At 48.6% G+C, this 17384-nt stretch overlaps 1 protein-coding gene across 1 annotated transcript in view; it reads right to left on the reverse strand.

Moving 5' to 3' along the window:
• ATG14 (autophagy related 14) overlaps positions 1-17384 on the reverse strand; it is a 233042-nt gene that overhangs the window by 156052 nt on the left and 59606 nt on the right. The window contains exon 3 of the mRNA XM_086937445.1: positions 7667-7709. Coding sequence (XP_086793571.1) covers positions 7667-7709 — 43 coding nt within the window. The remainder of the gene's footprint in view (positions 1-7666; positions 7710-17384) is intronic.

Genomic DNA, 17384 nt, shown 5'->3' on the forward strand with positions numbered 1-17384 from the left:
ATTTCTCTATTCCCACTTCCCTTCCTAGGATCGTTCTCTCTTTGGTTCTTTCTAGACTGGTTTTACATCTTGATTCCATTGTTCTTACTTTCTTTCCTTTCTCATTCTTTATCTTTCTTCCTAGGTCAGTCTTTCTTTACCTCTTTCTTTCTGCTTCATCTTTCTTTTTCTTTCTCTTGCTTGTTGCGGTTTTCTTCCTTTCTCTTAATTTCTGCCTCTACATTTCTCCATTTCAGTTTCTTTCTACCTTCTTTTAGTTTTTTTCTTGCTCATTCTTTCTTTTTTTAAGTTGTCAACTTATTAGCATTTATGGCAATAAAGAACTATACAGCAACCATAACATAACAGGGAGAAAAAAGAGGGATTAGGGAGGGGGGGGGGGGGACAGAACTAAGTGAAAGGGGGGAGGAAAGGATTCACGGTAGCTAAGCATTGCATGACAGCGAAAGAATCGTACATAGCATTCCCATTATCCCAAAAAAGAAGAGCAGGATGTGCAACTCGATACCTCTGGTACTGTTGCAAAGACAAAGGTGACAACAGATGCCCAGCTTTGTGTACAACAATTTACGAGGTATATCATTGTGGAAGCCCACGCTGTTCAGTGGAATAGACATTCAAGCACCATCATGGACGGAGTGGTCTCTCGGGTATGCCTTTCCCAATTCCGGTGATGGGGTTCCTTTGGCATAGGAATGAAGGGAAAGGCTCCCATATGTCCTGGGATTGTGCGTATAGTCTAAAACACTCCCTCCCAAAAAGGCAGCTACATTTGGGCATTGTCACGCAAGGTAAATGAAGGAGCCTGGAGGTGAAGGGCACCTGAGGCACTGTGGATCTGCAGCGAGTCCCCTTTTATAGAGCTGCATTGGGTGCAGTAGAGGTGGTGTACAACTTTGAAGTGTACCAAGCGTCGTCTGTAATTGGGTGTGAGTATTTATCGGTTATTTGCGGGGTCCCTGTGTTACCTCCCATGCCATATGTGCAGCCAGCACCGTGAGTGGCGCACATGCTGCATTATGGTGTAAAGGCGAGTTATCAGTTTACGTGGCGAGGCCGTGGTGAAAATGTGTTCAAATGCTGGTTAGTGTTGGAAGAGGGGCTAGGAATGTGTTGTGTGATGCATTGCAGGTGGCTCAGACTTGGAATTATAAAAGGATATCAAGTGTGGTGAGAGTCGAAGATGTAGTGGTTTCGGTATGAAGTTATCCTCTGCATACAGGTGTGAGAAGGGTATAGTGTTATGGCTACGTGCTTACAGTCTGGCGCCCCGGTCTTGCAGGTGGGGGTAACTGAGGGTTGTGTCCAAGCGGGATGAAGGGAGCGTAGAGGCCAGGTAGTCTAGCACGCTTTCTCAAGCCATCCCCTGCCTAGTGCACACACTCCACACTGTCTATCGCCTCCCTTGGGTCCTTGTAAGGTAGGTAAATTGCTGTGGTCAGGGACCATGTGCTGCACAGTTTGTTTCTATGGCAGTGTAGGGATAAAATGGATCCAACGGTGTAAATACTGCACCTCGGCGCAGCTCATTCCTTCTTTTTTTACTTTTTTGTTTTCTTTTCTTTGCACCTTTCATTCACTTCATTTTCTTTTTTCCCCCTCTCTTTTTTCTGCTGATCTTTTTTCCTTCTGTATTACTTTCCTGCTTGTTTTTCCTTTAATGCTCCTTCATTCCTTTTGACTTTCTTCCATTCATCCCTTTTTTCCCTTCTATTTTTCCGCTTTTTTTCTACTTCCTTCAGTTCTCTCCTTTCATTCCTTTTTTTTCTTTTATCTGCTCCTCTCCTTTTCTTCCTTTCTTCTTTGGCTATTGTGACAACGCTGTAATGCCCACTCGCCACACCTTGGAGTACTCGAGTCTCTGTGTTTATGTTGTGTACCCTTTCGGATTCCTTATGTTGCGCAGTGGTAAGCAAAGTTTTCGATGATCAAAAATAGCTCTCACTATAGAAAAGGTTGGAGACCCCTGATAGAACATAACATACTTGAAATTGCCTGGAACCCATTAAGCATGAAAGTAAGGAGAGGGACATCGTAGCAAGTGAAAAATACCCTTCCATGCAGACAAAGTATGCATGTCTTTATGTAAATCCAACATAATATCTAATTTATTTAGAAAGAATCAGATGGGAGGATGCATTGGTAAAGAGGGCAGAAAGAGAATCTTGTAGGAATTTAGCAAAGAATAGGGCACTTAAGGAAGAATTCTTACAAAAGAGAAATTAGTATTTTTAAATAAAAGGCTTTGATAGGGGCAAGAGGGTTTTAAAACGCTGGACATGATCCACATAATTTCCAGCCAACTATTTATTTTGTAAAGCACTTTCTTATCATCTTGTGGCCACTTTGCAACTCTAGACAAAAGTACTCTGCAGGACGAGTAGTTGGCACCTCGCATCTAAGAAGACAGTGGAATGACCACAAGACACCAGGGAGATTTTTTGTACTACCTAAAAGGGGTAGAGCGGCCTGCCCGGACATTAGGTCGAGCCTCTAACCCCAAAATTACCCCGACAGGCAGACATGAGTTTACCCAAGTTTGCCCCTGGGGGGAGGGGGGATATATTGGCCCAAGCAACCTCCAGCAAATGACCCCAACAGTCTTTCTACAGAAAGACCAATCTACCTGTTCTGGGGTGGGTGCATGGTGCAATGCCTGGGTGAGTCACACCCCGAACGTCCTTTTTATTTTGGACTGCGCTGGCCCCCCAGGACTCCCAATGACCCTGTTTGATATGTGCCCATCAAGGGCATTAAGCCCAACAACACAAGTGTGGTAGCATTTTTCAATCGGAACAAATGGAGGATGCTGGGTGGTAGAAATGTTATGGATCCTTGTGGTTTTTAGAAGTTTAGGTCACAGATATGAAAGGAAAATGTGTGATTTTAGGCAAAGTTTGAGGAGTGCAGGGAATTGTGGGTAATAAAACACTGTGGGATCCATGAGAGGAACACCAAAGTGGATTTCCTTGTTTGTCTTCTCTTCCGACATGTTTGAGTTTGGTAGGTTTCCCTGGGCGGCCATGGAGCACGGGCCGAAGTACCGTAGCTACTGATATTCGCCAATCAGGTCCGTTTTTGACAGGAAATTTTGATGTCTCCACGTTGTGTTTAGGGCCCTTTCTTGTTGCGGGTGCTAAGTCCACCCACACAAGCAAGGTAACATTTATATCGGGAGATGTAGGAGAGTGCTGGTTGGTAAGAAATTTGAGGCTTGACGCCTGAAGATTCTAGAACTTTCCCTCACAGAAACGTAAGGAAAATGTGAGTTTTTAGCCAAAGGTTAAGGTTTGCAAGGGCTTCTGATTAAGAAACCCTGGTGAAAGCCACATAAGTCACGCCACTCTGGACGTCCCGGGTGTCAACTTTTCAGAAATGTGTGGGTTTGGTAGGTTTCCATAGATGCCGACTGAGCTTGGGCCCACAATGCACAGCCACCCAAAATGCAAAGAAATGTCAGATAGGAGAGGAAAATTTTGATCTCCAGCCTGCAGAAGTGCTGACATTAACTGTTCTTGGAGGTGGCAAATTGATCTAACCAAGGTTCTTCCAATCTCTGAAGAGACCTTGCACCACCTCTTGATGGAGACGTTCTTCGTGATCACTAGGCATCGACGCTCGAGTTCATCTACTCTGGCGTTCAGAGAGCCCGCCAGATGCTGAACCACCAGGAATAGGGCCTCATGTTCCAGCTATACTCAGAACCGGAGAGCCTCTTGACCAAGGGTTTATAACCCCACCCTGCCCTGCTGGTTGCAATACTACAAGGCGATGGTGTTGAACACCTGAACCAGCCTTCCCTTGATTAAAGGAAGAAAGGATTTAAATGCCAGGCGAATCAATCTCAACTCCAGCAAGATAATGTGGAGCTGAGACTCCATTGGAGACCATAGTTCTCTGATCTCCACCTCTCCCAGATGGCTGCTCCAACCCAGGAGTGATGCTTCTGTCACTACAGTCAGTTCTGGGTGGGAAAGGGGTCAGCTGCTGACTCAATCGAGGTTAGTCAGTCACCACTGAGATCATTTGCATTTCCCTATGATATCTGGAACCAAGCTGGAGAGATTACCCTGATGCTGCGGCCACTGGGACTTGAGGTGCTCGTGCATAGCCCGCATATACCAGTGGGCATGTGTTACAAACAGGATGCAGGAGGACATGAGGCCAGGCAGCTTCCAAGTCAGTCTCCACGAAATCCAGGATAAAGGCTGAAACTGCACTGTGTTCAGAACGTCTCCGCGAGTCGACAGGGAGTTAGGTGCAACTATGGCACGTTTATTGTGAACCCTAGTGAATGCAGAAGGTCCACCATAGTCTGGAGGCCTTCAACAGCCAGTCATCGAGGTAGGGGGAAGACTGAAAACTCTGACCTCTACGGATGTGTCCTGCGACCACCGACATCACCTTGGTGAACACACAAGGGGAACTGGTGAGGTCAAACAGAGTGCTGCGAATGGATAACGTTTGTGGCCCTCCGTGAACCACAAGCAATGCCTGTGGGCAGGCAGGACGGGTATCATCCTGTAACCATCCTGCATGGACAGTGCTACCAGCTAGTATCCAAGCCAGCCAGAACCTGAGGCAACGTGATCATCTCAACTCTCTCCTTCAGGAAGAAGTTGAGAGGGTACAGGTCTAAAAGAGGGCAGAGGTCTCCATCCTTCTTGGACACCAGAAAGTGTTTGAAATAGTTACCATGACCTACTTTAGATGTCGGCACCCTCTCGAGGGGTACTTTGGTCAAACAATCCTGCACATCCGGACGTAGCAGAAAGAAGTGGACCTCCATTAGCCGGTCTAAGGATGGTGGAACACACAACGTGGCTTCTAAGAGAGGGATGGAGTAATTCCCCCTGAACAATTTGAAGTACCCACTTGTCGGATGTTATGACTGCCAGGGGGCAGGTGGTGGATTCTGCTGCCAACTGGTTGTCCGTGTTGGTAATAGGGCATCATTGGCCCAGATGTCCTTAAGTGGTCCAGCGCAGAATCTTCTATATCACCGTAGAGGTGGGTGCCATTGAAAAGCATGTCCATGAGGGATGCCTGGACATACACAGAAAAGTCAGTAGATCTCAGCCATGCGTGGCATTGGAGTGCCACGGACGACGCAATCACACTGCCTAATGAGTGAGCCGAATCCAGTCTGCAGCGAATACAGAACTTTGCTGAATCTCTGCCATCAGCAATAGCCTGCGTCAGGATGGCTCGGGCCTCCTCCGAGACCACGGGTAGCCCATGCACAATCAAATCACAAATTGTGTGGGTTTATCAGCCCAAGGGGCACGCAGTTTCACTGACTTCAATGCAACCATGGTGCAAGGTTGACTTTGGGGGTGGAGGCCTGGACAATCAGGCTCTCTGGGGTGGGTTGCTGGGTGAGGAAAGCTTCGTCCCCAGGAACTGGGAGGAGGCGCCAGGCATATGCCCCATGCACAGGAGCCCCTGCAAAGGGCTTGGTCCATGCCATGAGCTGGACATCTGTGAGGGCATCATTAAAAGGGAAGATAGATTCTATGGGGACCACTCCCGGCTAAAGCACCTCTGTCAAGAAATGTATCTTGACTGCCACTGAGGGCAGTGTAAGTTCCAGAATCTCAGCCTCCGTCCTAATCACCATGGTAAAGTAAGGTAAGGAATCTGCAGAGTTCTTTATCAGATATTCTAACTTTCCTCATCTTAACTATCTTGGTTGAGGCATTGGCGGTTTGGCTGTACATCATGTGGGACCATGGGCAAGATGTTTGCCACTATGTCATGTAGCACGTGAGTCTAGCTCCTTAGGAGGCAGCTTATATTGCCAGACCGTAGGGCATGGCTGACAGAATAGAACATCCATTTGTCAAATGTTTCTATGCCTTTTGAATTGCGATCTAGTGGGGTAGTGGGGAAAGCATTTGGTTTCAGATGACAAGTGGAGGCCTGCACCACCAAGCTTTATGGTGACAGATGTTGCAGTTAGAAGGCTAGATCCCCAGTGGCATGTCTGTGCTGCCTTACAATTTTCCTATTTACTGGGAAGCAAGAACCAGGTATTGCCCCGGGGCACAACAGTGTGTCCAAGAGAACCACATTAAATGGCAGCAGGAGCTTCTGGTTAGTTTGTCGAGGGGTGAAGCACTTCCGTCAAAAAGTTTGTCTTGAATTCTGTGGGCCCGGGTAAAAGTCCAATAACTCTGCTGTTTTCCTTATTACAGTGGCAAAGGAGGCAGACTCTTCAATGGCAACATTAGGAAAGAGGCGGTCAGCATCATGGGATGCATCTAAGCACAGGAAAATAAAAAAAAGTGTTTTTCTCTTCATAAACAAGGCTATAACTATAGTCATCATCTCTTAATTCGTGGTGGGGTAGCTGGAGTGATCAGGGTCGAAATGAGGGAACACGAAAATGGTGGAAGTCGCACCAGTCTCATATCAAGAGTTAAAATGGAGAAATGGAACTCTTTGGTGTTAGAGGCATCAGTGCAGATGTTGATGCTTGGGGCTCCAGCATGACTTAAGAAACCTGAAGCTGGAACAGTCCTCAAAATGAGGTAGAGTGGCAAAGTCAGAGCAGAGGTTGGGCCCGCTGGCAGTAAAAACGGAAGGCCACTTTGGATCTATAGATACTGAAGACTTTCCAGAGGGATCCATAGGGGTACTAAAACAGTCAGAATGCCTGAAATTATAGAGGCATGGCCCCAGGGCCTAGAAAATCAGTCCAAATTTGGAGGTGGGTCAATACTGGTTCTGGGGTTGGAGACAAAGTTTGCGGCCTTGCAGTACCACGACTCACAATAGTGGGAGCAGCATAATTAAGGGGAGCCATGTTCCTGAATATCTAAGACTTGGACGATAATTGGCTCCAGGAGCTTGAGTCCGTCCATGCCCTTTACTTCAACCGGGCCTTTTCTGACTTCAGTCGATGCGCAACAACGTAGAGTTCAGTGTTCTGGTCGCGGACGACCTTTGGGTTTATCTTAGTGCAGTTATCGGACAACGCCCGATATGAGAACCCAGACCTCATGGGGGTCCCTCACTGATATCTGTTTACTCTGCACAGCTTGAATGTTTTGGTTTTTGGATTAGACATGTCCCTTGCACACTGGACATTTTGGATAGAAAAACTCGGTCAAGTGTCACAGACTTGAGGGAGAGAGCTCCAGGTCTACATCTGAAGGTACAGAAAGAAAGGCCAGTGTGCGGAGGTGGTGGGGATATAATGGCCTAGACTTCACAACCAGGGTGGGACAGACTCGACACAGAGCCGCATAGTTTCACTTACTGGCCCCACCCAATAGTTGCTATGAAAATCTTCTGGATCCATTCTAGTGTCAGGGGACATTCACAAGGTGAGGAATCTGCAGTTAGAAGTCTCTATCAGAAAGTGCACAGCATGGCAAATGAGGCACATGTCTCAGCAACTGAATAGCAAAATTGTAAAAAGATCTTTGGTCCAACACCGAAGTACTGAAAATATTAAAGAGTGTGCATTAACCTAATATAGACATCTTCACTAGTACATGTGGGCTCAGAAAGAGAGCAAGTGATGTACAATATATTTGTGCTAACTTGAACTTTTATGAACAGTTTCACAATGCAGATAGTCGATCCCATGCACATGCCCAGGAAACAAATGTACAATCACGATGTAATTTTATCTTAGATCGTGCCAATAACAACTTACGAGTTCATCTGCAATCATTTTTCCTTCAATAGCTTTTATAACTCTGGAAAAAACAAAATGGTCACAGAGTAAAGGGGTTAACACAAGATAGTTTACAGTAACTTAGGTCATCGTAAATACGGTTATTTACAGCGCAGAAACATTATTAACGTGCTATACACAAAACAACAGTTATCACCAAAAGAAAAACTAGGGTTTGAATTAGTTAAAAGAGAAAACATTATTACTGAAAAGAATGTCATTCTGTGTATAGATGATGTAACTAACTACAGTTTGCATCCCAGGAGATGTTTGCCCAAATTTAATATAGCAGCGGTGTTAGCTAAAAGTCAAAGATTGTTTTAATCATTTGATGTATGCACAGATTATACAGTAGTTGCAACAGTATTTAATGGCATCAAGGTGCAGGTGGACACAATTTATGAGAATTAATGGGCATTGTAGATGAATAAGGAGAAATGGACAGACATGCACAAATATATACAAACCTATGGACATATACAATGAGTTTAGCATAAACATTACAAGTCTTGATTCACTCCTTTGTAGATACAGTTGACAACGCCTCATAGAAAACCCCATTACTGCACTGTTAATAACTTTGCACCAAACCTTGTGAAAACAAACTACAAAGTTCAGACATTAATCCTTCCACATTGAGTCACATTGTTTAATAAGTGATCAAGTTACTAGGGGTACAGGGGACCCAATACATACAATTTTCCTAGGAATCCCATAGGAAACTTTTGGTTACGATAATTAAACTAACACTTGAAAAAGGTAAAAACAAATTTAACAGGCATCAAATGGTAAATATGAATTGATGCCCCAGTAAGTTTGTTGTATTTTAGAGTTGTCTTTTTAAAGATATAACCTCAAATGTTCATTTACCCTCTGCATGAGTTATGTGTGGGTTTTAGAATATATTTTACATCATGGTTTCCCTGGCTACAGAACCATGTGCCCTCACATAGTAAATGGACTATTATATGCTGATATGCACATAAAAATGGACTGGAATACGGCCCATAGTGAATAACAGTTTTAAGGATTAATTCAACATTTCACCGTTACGGTTTACTAATGAAACCTCTCCACTGTCCCCACATTATTAATAAAGCAGTCTTCTATTGCAGTAACTAATTCATCTCTAAACACCAGATTTAATAGCAAGTATAGGGGGAACCTCCATGTGAATGTGGTTGCACTCTGGCTACGAACCTCCAAGTCAAGCACTATAGGTACGTGGTAGGTGCTTGCAACCTAAGACCCTTGAGACTAAACCCTTGGAAACCAACCAGTAGTCAATGCGTATGTGTGTGTTCTGAGCTGCTGAATAATGTGTAAACCCTGCGCCCAGGGGGTTTAGCTACCTTCATATATCCACAAGATCTAGTACATCTGCAGTGTCACTAATCACTTGTGCAGCAGAGGGATGACAAAGGGGGCCATTGGACCTGTCAAGAAGAGGGTCCAATATACCATTGAAATCACCTCCCCAGATTTGCGGCAAAGTGCCCCACTGTAAAAGGTGTGTGCTGATTGCACGATAGAACTGAGGGTCATCATCATTCAGGCCATACCCCCCCACCAGCACTACCCCCAAGTGGTCTGTATGACAGACAGCCACCACGTACCTGCCGCCCGGGTCAACATATACCTCTTGCAACTGTATCATAGTGGTGGCCTCGTAGGCTCTGCAGGGTCAGTGTGCTTCTATTGTGTGGTAGGTGTGTCTCCTTGAGGATTGCCCCCTGCACAGAGTGCCTTTTAAGATACACTACAATCTTGCACACTTTTCTCTGGTCATTAGGTCCATTTACATTCCATGTGAGGAATAATATCTGTGTAGTGGCCAATTGTTCCCCTGTGTCAAGTTCCACATCATCTTGCATGGTATTCTAATCTGTAGATACATGCTATGTCCAGTCGGTAATATACTAACTTATTTTCTTATAGCACCAAACATAGCTAAACGCCCAAAATACTACCCCTCCCATGCCATCAGCAGACAAACTTTGCTTGGCTGACCTTCAGCCCCCTACCCTTCCCTGTATGTCACCTGCATGACTTAACTAAAACCCTAATTGTTTATTCAGTGGTAAACACATGGGGGTGGATGCCACCTGACCCAGGGCTACCTCCTGGTCCAGCCGCTCATTGGGTGATTGCTGTGAAACAATGCAAAGTCAACTAATCCTGCATACTATTGGACCAGGGGAGGTACAAGTTGTGTCTCCCTTGTGTGCACACCAAACAACTCCCCGTATGATTAGCAACAATAATGGTCACACCACGTCATGCGTATCTCTCTGTTGTTACGTGCTGCATGTACGTTCTCCAGTGTCTTGACAAAGTTAAGTAACCATCCTTCATTTAGGTGGAACCAACCTACTATTGATTCTCCGTTGACTCCCTCTCCACCCCACAAATATGTAGTAGAAAATATTCTTAACAGCAAAATTTGTTTTATGTTGCATCTCTCATTGCTTCTATCATTGAAGTGACACCACCACCCTTTCCCATACCAGTATATTGTTCTTGTCTACTCCAGAAGTATAGTCAGTTAGCTATTATTCTTCAGAGTCTTAAATGCAATCTCCTTCAATCATATTGTGTTGAGGGGGTTTTCGCCATGGTCCAGTTTTCTCTCTTGTTTGTGGTGCGATACCGGCTAAGCATCTTAGAAGTATTGCTCTTTCCCTTCTGACATGACCCAAAGTTTGCCTGGGTATAACATAATTTATTCCAGCTGTACCTCATGCAGTTGTCTCTTGGCTGGTAGGAAAAGCTGACCTGTTGAGTGAAGTCTGGACACAGGGGTAGCTCGGAGCCCTCCTAATGCAGTGTATTTCTCGTGCTTTGCACAATGCTGCATCTTGGTCTCCGTAGTTTAGGAGGGGTGCTATGACTGAACACGGGCTTTCACCTGGAACCGGCCAATGCACTAAAGATTGGTGTGCACGCTCCACCACAAATATCTCAGAGAAGTGGCTTTCCCTAACAGTGTGCAGAGGAGGTTTTCCACATATTTCCCCATATTTTCTATATTGGTGGATTCCACAACAACCACTATGTGGATGTTGTTCCTTCTTGAGCGTTCTTCCAAGTCCTCTGCCTTGAGTTGTAAGGTATGAAGAGGCTTATCTACTTTTTTAACTTTTGAAGATTCCTCCATCAGCATATCTTCCATGTTTGAGACTCTTGGTTCCACTGTGTCCACCCTCTCAATGTGCTTGTCCAGACGTTCTGTCATTCGATTCATCCTGAACGTGAGTTCATCAATCTTGCTGTCTATTTTCACTTAGCTTTGTTGCACGGCAGTGAGTATCTGCATCAATTCAGCGTCCAACGGTGCAGCCTCTGATCCCAAGTCTGCCACACTCATGTCTGTCTCTCTTTGTTTGGACTGGAGGTCTGACCGGCCCCAAACTGCACCTTGAACTGCATCTTATCTGTTTTGCCCATGTCAGGCAACTATGTTGGGGCAGCTCCTTGCTGATCTTAGTGTATGCCTATGTGAAACATCTAGCAGGTTCCGTGTTTCAAACTACACTGATCCAATGTGAGGGGAACATGTGGCACAGCAATCTCCCATGTATCCTGGGTCCCCAGCTCACACCTCCATGAAACTGGGAAGTGCCTTCAAGATGCAGCACCCAAAGGTCAAAATGATAAAATTCAGGGCCTTACCAGCAGTCCATCACAGATCCACAGCACGTCTATGGCTATGTCACAGTGCCCAAGTAGGGTGCAGGGCTCTCTACTATTTCTGTAGGCCGCAGAAGTGGCCAGGGAGTTTTACGCATGTATTGAAGAATTTTAGAAACAATAATCTTAAATCTCACAGTTAGTATTTTTTTGCCTGGGACATAGTTCTTTAAGTTCTGATTATTCGTTAGTCAAGTCTCAGGTCAACAAGCTTGAACGGGACATTTCTATTCTAGCAAATTCTGAACCCACTTACACACACTTTACTTTCAATTCACTGCCCTATTAATCCACTAAATTGTCAAATATCACATACAATCCGTATTGATAAAAAAAAAAGTGTTGAATTCTCGGACAGGCTTCCTCGCGTGACAGGATTAAGGTAGTGCATACAAGGGAAGTGAACTTCGATGCATAATTATTATCAAAAACAATGTTCCATCTGGATAATCCTAAAGTTTGGGGGGCATGGCCTGAGGCGTCAAGATGGCGGACGCACTCGAAGAGTGCTCCGGACCCCCTCCGTCAGCCACCTGGCATCGGCCTGTTCTCAGCTGCTGCTCACCTCCTTGGACTAGCCACTGGGTTCCCCCGCAACATCTACTCCATTCTGATCCCTCTTGCGAGCGGATCGGACTCATCGCGGTGAGCCGCCTTCTTCCTACCGCCAGCCCTGAATCTTCAAAATGGCTCTTCACGCCTAGGACAAGCGCCTTCCTGGTTAGTCCGGCTCCTTGACCTCGCCGGTGGTCGTGCCTGCCTGCATCTGCGGCCGGGCCCCCGCCGCAGACATCTCCTTCTGTGGACCCTCCGGCGCTGGGTGCAGTGTGGGGCAACTGCGGGAGGCGGCACTGCTGCACTTGGAGGCCTGCACTTGTGTCCCGCTGGATTGTGCCATGGCTGGGTGGGGGCTGCCATACCTCGGCTGTCGGTATCGGTGCTCGTATCTGGCAGCCTCCGGTGCCCCCGCTCAGGCCTGCTGCTAGTTGACCTGTCTGGTGGGCCGGCAGAGGTGGGGCCTACCCGGGCTGCTGTCCATGGCCGGGGCGCCGCCATTTCGAGCGGGAAGGAAGCGCTTGCACCCCCCTGAGGAAGTCAGGACCGCAGCTCTTTTCCTAAGGACCCGCTCCGATCTCCTCCTACCACACTGGACCGATGCGCGAGAGCGGCGGCCTGTGGGGGCACACGGACCTCCTTGGAAGTTCCAGGCCTTGGACTGGTTGTTACTGGGGAGGGGGATGGAAAATCGGCCACAGTGTCGGGTGGCGGACGGTGTGGGGCGGTCAGTGCTCCCACCCCCCCTCGCTTCTCTCTTGAGGGTGCCTCCTGTGGTGCTGCCCGGTGTGCCCTGCTGGACTTTTCCTGCTTTTGCTGCCCCGCTCGGTCTCCCCAGCCACATCGGACTGGCGTCCCCCCTCCTGGCTGCAGGGGCTTCTGGGGGAGTCTTGCCCGCAGAGGTGGCCCTAGTCGTTGGTCTGCCTGGGGGGAAGAGGGGGAATGGCCATGTCGGGTGGAGTGGGGACATCGGCGCTCCAGCCCCCCGCCCCCCCACGCCACACTTCTCATCGGGGGTGCCTCCCCGAGTCCGCAGGCCTGAGGTTGCATCGGCCTCGTTTGACCTCCCCCTAACTCAGATGCCTCCCTCCATCTCCCGCTGCTGCACCAGAGCGACGTAGGGGTGAAGGCCTCCTCCTCGCCGCTGGGCCCGCCGGCCCCTGGGTTGCTTGGTCTTCCTTGGTGGCCTTGGGCGACTTACACAGACCGGCAGACGCCGCCCGGAGTGGCCTGCCCTTTGATTGTTGCTACTCACTTAAAGGGGGTCTTGGATCTGGTTGGAACTGGTGTGTGGGGGGCACGACGCCCTTCTTCGTTTCGGCCTCACTCTACCCCCATCCGCTCTAGACAGTCCGTGTGGGACGCGGACTCCATCGCTGGCATTGGATCCTCCCGGGGCCCCCCATTGCTCCGGACTGCTCTCTCTGAAGTGAGACCATCTCCATTGGATCTTGAGACCGGGCTGGAGGACTGTCGCAGTGGTTGGTACTTGGCCTGGCCACCCTTCGTTGGAGCGCTCCACCTGGCCCTGAGGGTAGAACTGAGGCGCAAATCAAATCTTGCCCCCTCTGATCTGATGGGATAGACTTGGGCGCCCGGGCCCAAGCATTGACGGCCTGGGTGTCTGGGGGCCCTCCTTCCCCACCCATCCCTCTGAGGGTCCGCTGCTCGCCCCGGCCATACAGGGCCAAAGTATACTTCTGGCGGCGATGGGCAGAAACCGCCCTGTACAGAATCCTGCCCCCCCCAACCCAAACCAAAATGGAGCGGTTCACAAGGCTCCAGGTTATCTTTCAAAACAAGACACTCTTCTTCGAACACCCCCAGGAGGCGGGACCTGGCTCACAGAGGAACGGCCCCTCTTTCCCCACCCAGTGGGTTCCCCAGCAGCCACACCTGACCCTCCATAAACCCCAGAGGTGTCGGACAAGGTCAAGCAAGAAAAACGACTGTCGTGGGGAGGTATCCCAATCGCAGGGCGCAACATCCCAAGCTTCAGTCCGGAGATCCGCCACTCCCAGCCTGACCACCTCTTTGATTGACTTGAGGGATCTCCCAGGGCCATGGGAAAACTTGCGTCACGCCATTTCCGACTCTGATCTGTCTAGGAGCCCTGCGATCCGAGAATCCGGAGATGCTGAGGGTATTTGAATGGTGTCACACAGCGGGAGCTCTTCATCCCAATCCCTAGAGGCAACTATAGTGCGACTGTTTTTGAAATCCCCACAATGGGGGTGAGCCAATTTCATTGAAACCTTAACATCCATGAACTACTCCCTTCTTCACTCCCTGGATTTAACTGCATTCCTTGTTACTTACTTGTCCCACGTGTAATTGCAGCTGTTGACGAATCTCTTATCCGATCACATGGAGGGGGGGTCTATCTCTGCCATGTTCATGTTCCGCTAATCGTTTTAGCTTAGCAACTAGTCTCATTGCGGGTCTGTTGTTTAAATGGTTTTCCTTTTCAGGGCGACAGATGCTTCATATTCAGAAGTGTAGGGTAGATGGAGTTGGGGGCAAGGGGGGAGGGGGAGACCATTGTCTCCTGTTAGTTTGTTTTTAGCCACCTACAGGCCGCTGTTCTCTGTTCTTACTGGTAGCTACGCATGCATGTATGCCATTGATGACGACACACGACTGCACACCTTCTGCCCAGAAGCCCCGGGTATGGGACTTGGTTTCCATTGGGACCCTGCACTACCTGCGCTTGCGTCCTTTCTTCCCCATGCTACCCACCATGATGGCGACCACTTTACATAGGGCCCTCCACATCCTTTCTGGAATGTCAACGGCCTACTGGACCGTAAAAAACGCACTGCTGTCCTTCGTAGCGCCCACCGACACGTGCCAGATATCCTATTCCTGCAGCAAACGCACCTTCTGGGCTCACAGTGTAACTTCCTCGTCCGGTATGGGTTTGACAGGGTCTGGCACTCTGGGTTTACGCGGGCCTCCCAGGGGTGGCCATACTACTTCGGAAAGGGCTGTCCTTCACCCTGGCACAGGCTGAAACAGACTCACAAAGCCGCTATGTGGCCCTGATGGGTACGATCGAGGAACACTCCCTTAATCTCCTGTGTACATACATTCCCCCGCCATTATGGCGCCTGCCCTCTGCCGCCTCACACTTGTGCTCTCCTCCTTTCCACAGGGTCCAACGGTGGTTATGGGGTGACTTCAACGCCGTCCTGCAACCCTCAAGCGACACATCAGGTACCCCATCAGCTTTCCGCCTGGCCTCTGCAAAACGCCTGACTGTTCCTCGGCCCTGGGTCTCTGCGATTCCAGGAGGATGTGAAATCACCGCAAGGAACAGTACAACCACACTGCACCGTACAACCACACTGCACCGCACCCACTCTCGTATCGATCTGTTCCTACTATCTGCCGTGGACTGTCAACTGATGTCCGGGGCTACAGTCTTACCAAGGGTATCTCAGACCACTTCCCCGTCTCCCTTCATCTCGAACACCCCCCTAGCGGCGCCCATACGGTATGGCGAATGAATGCCTGGTTCCTGCAGGATGCGGAACTCCTCGAGACCCTCGGGCAGGAGCGGAGGCAATATTTTTCAACTAATATGGGTTAAGTCTCCTCGCCGGGCACGCTGTCGGAAGCCGGCAAGGCCGTGATGCGAGGGGTGGCTAGAGGTCCGGTCCACACGAAATGCCCGGAACAATCTGCCCGACTCACGTAGCTGGAGGCCCAGGGGGCACAGCTGGAAGACGCCCAGGCTACCAATGATAGCAATGACTCCGCCCGACAGCTTACACTGATCCGTGAAGAAATCTGCCAGATCTCGCTGGAGTTCGCTAAAATGCTTTGGCGCTCCTCTGTGGCGCGCGTGTACGGATGGGGTGATAAAAATGGCAAACTTCTCCATAATTTGGTGTCCTACCCCAAAGCCAATCGCATCATTCACGAGATTCAGGACAGGATCGGGGCTCACCATACTACCTCCCAGGACATTGCCCAGACGTTCACAGGCTACTATGCAGTCCTCTATGCGGCTCAACCCCCTCAGACTTCTCTGGAGGCTTTACTGGACGAGACCGGGACTCAGCTACCCTGCCTTTCTCAGACAGACTCGGAGACCCTAGATCGGCCTTTCACCCCAGAGGAGATACATGGGGCTATCTCACTGTTGCATTCCGGCAAAACACCCGGGCCAGACGGTAACCCCCAAGAGTACTATGAGGCCTACAGGGACACATTGGTCCCACACATACTGAATCTGTTTAAACAAGTAGTCGAAGTGGAGTCCTTCCCGCCAGAGACTGATGTGGCCACTATCGTAGTCCTCCCGAAGACACGGCTGCCCTCCCTTGCATGTATGGACTACCGTATACCAAAATAGTGCTTACCGCCTACATATCGAGGACAGTGTACCGCGGCAAGCAAACAATCCAGTCTGGATGGGCGGGGCCAAAAGGAGACCGGGCGTTAACCAAGAAGCCTCATTTTCAAATGGAGGCCAGCATTTAGCATAAATGATGACGCCAGCCAGTCAAAAGGATAGGAGGCGCTTCAGGTCCCGCTTCAGGTCCCCTTCAGAAAATCTTATCGATTACAAGACGCCTCGCAGAGCGAAGAGCGCATGCGCGCTCCAACGCTAGGCGAGACCTAAAAAAGAATGGCAATATGCCTACCACAAGTACCCCTAAGAGCAGGTCACACCAGTAATAAGGATACAAAGAAAGACAACCTGTCGTTCACAGTGTAAATACAAAGAAGTATAAGACCTGCAGGGACAACCCTCCAGCTAACATGCTAAATATAAAGAGCCGACCAACATCGGGGTTCTTCAAAAAGCATAACAGAACACTGATATGAGTCAGTGACAACACAGAACAACAAGCTGAACATGAACAACTCAACTGTAGAACAACAATAAAGGTTGAACCGAGGAGAACTCTGTGAGCCACCTGCGCCGAGATTAGACCTGGGAGCACAGGAATCCCCTAGATCCTAGCACTAAATGTCATTTATTTGATTCTGTATCTTGCCACTTTGACCCATGCGTCGAAATTTTATGCACTCACCTGAGAGTTGGTTTATTTTTCTTTCTGTAAATGCATTTCCTTTGTTTCAATAAAAAGAGTTAAAAAAAAAAACAATGAAGGTTGAGAAAAGGTCAATAGAGCGAAGTATCTGTGCTTCCCAGTCTCAAAAACGGCGCAAAGCAGCGTCAGTATGGGCGCCAAATAAATGGAGGCCATCAAAAGATATGTCAACTCAAGTGGATTGGACTGCCTCCAAAAACCCAGTGGTGCGAAGTCAAGCCGCCAGTGCAATGCCACAGAAGCAGCCATGGCACAGCCAACCGAATTGGTGGTGTCCATCCACACCAAATTATTAATTTAGCAACCTGCTGTCCATCCAAAATCAACTTGGCAAGGTTGTTTTGTTAAGCATCCAAAAGCGATGTCAACAGCTGTGCCAAAGAAGT

Source organism: Lissotriton vulgaris, chromosome 9 (assembly GCF_964263255.1).
Source record: "Lissotriton vulgaris chromosome 9, aLisVul1.2, whole genome shotgun sequence".
Taxonomy (NCBI): domain Eukaryota; kingdom Metazoa; phylum Chordata; class Amphibia; order Caudata; family Salamandridae; genus Lissotriton; species Lissotriton vulgaris.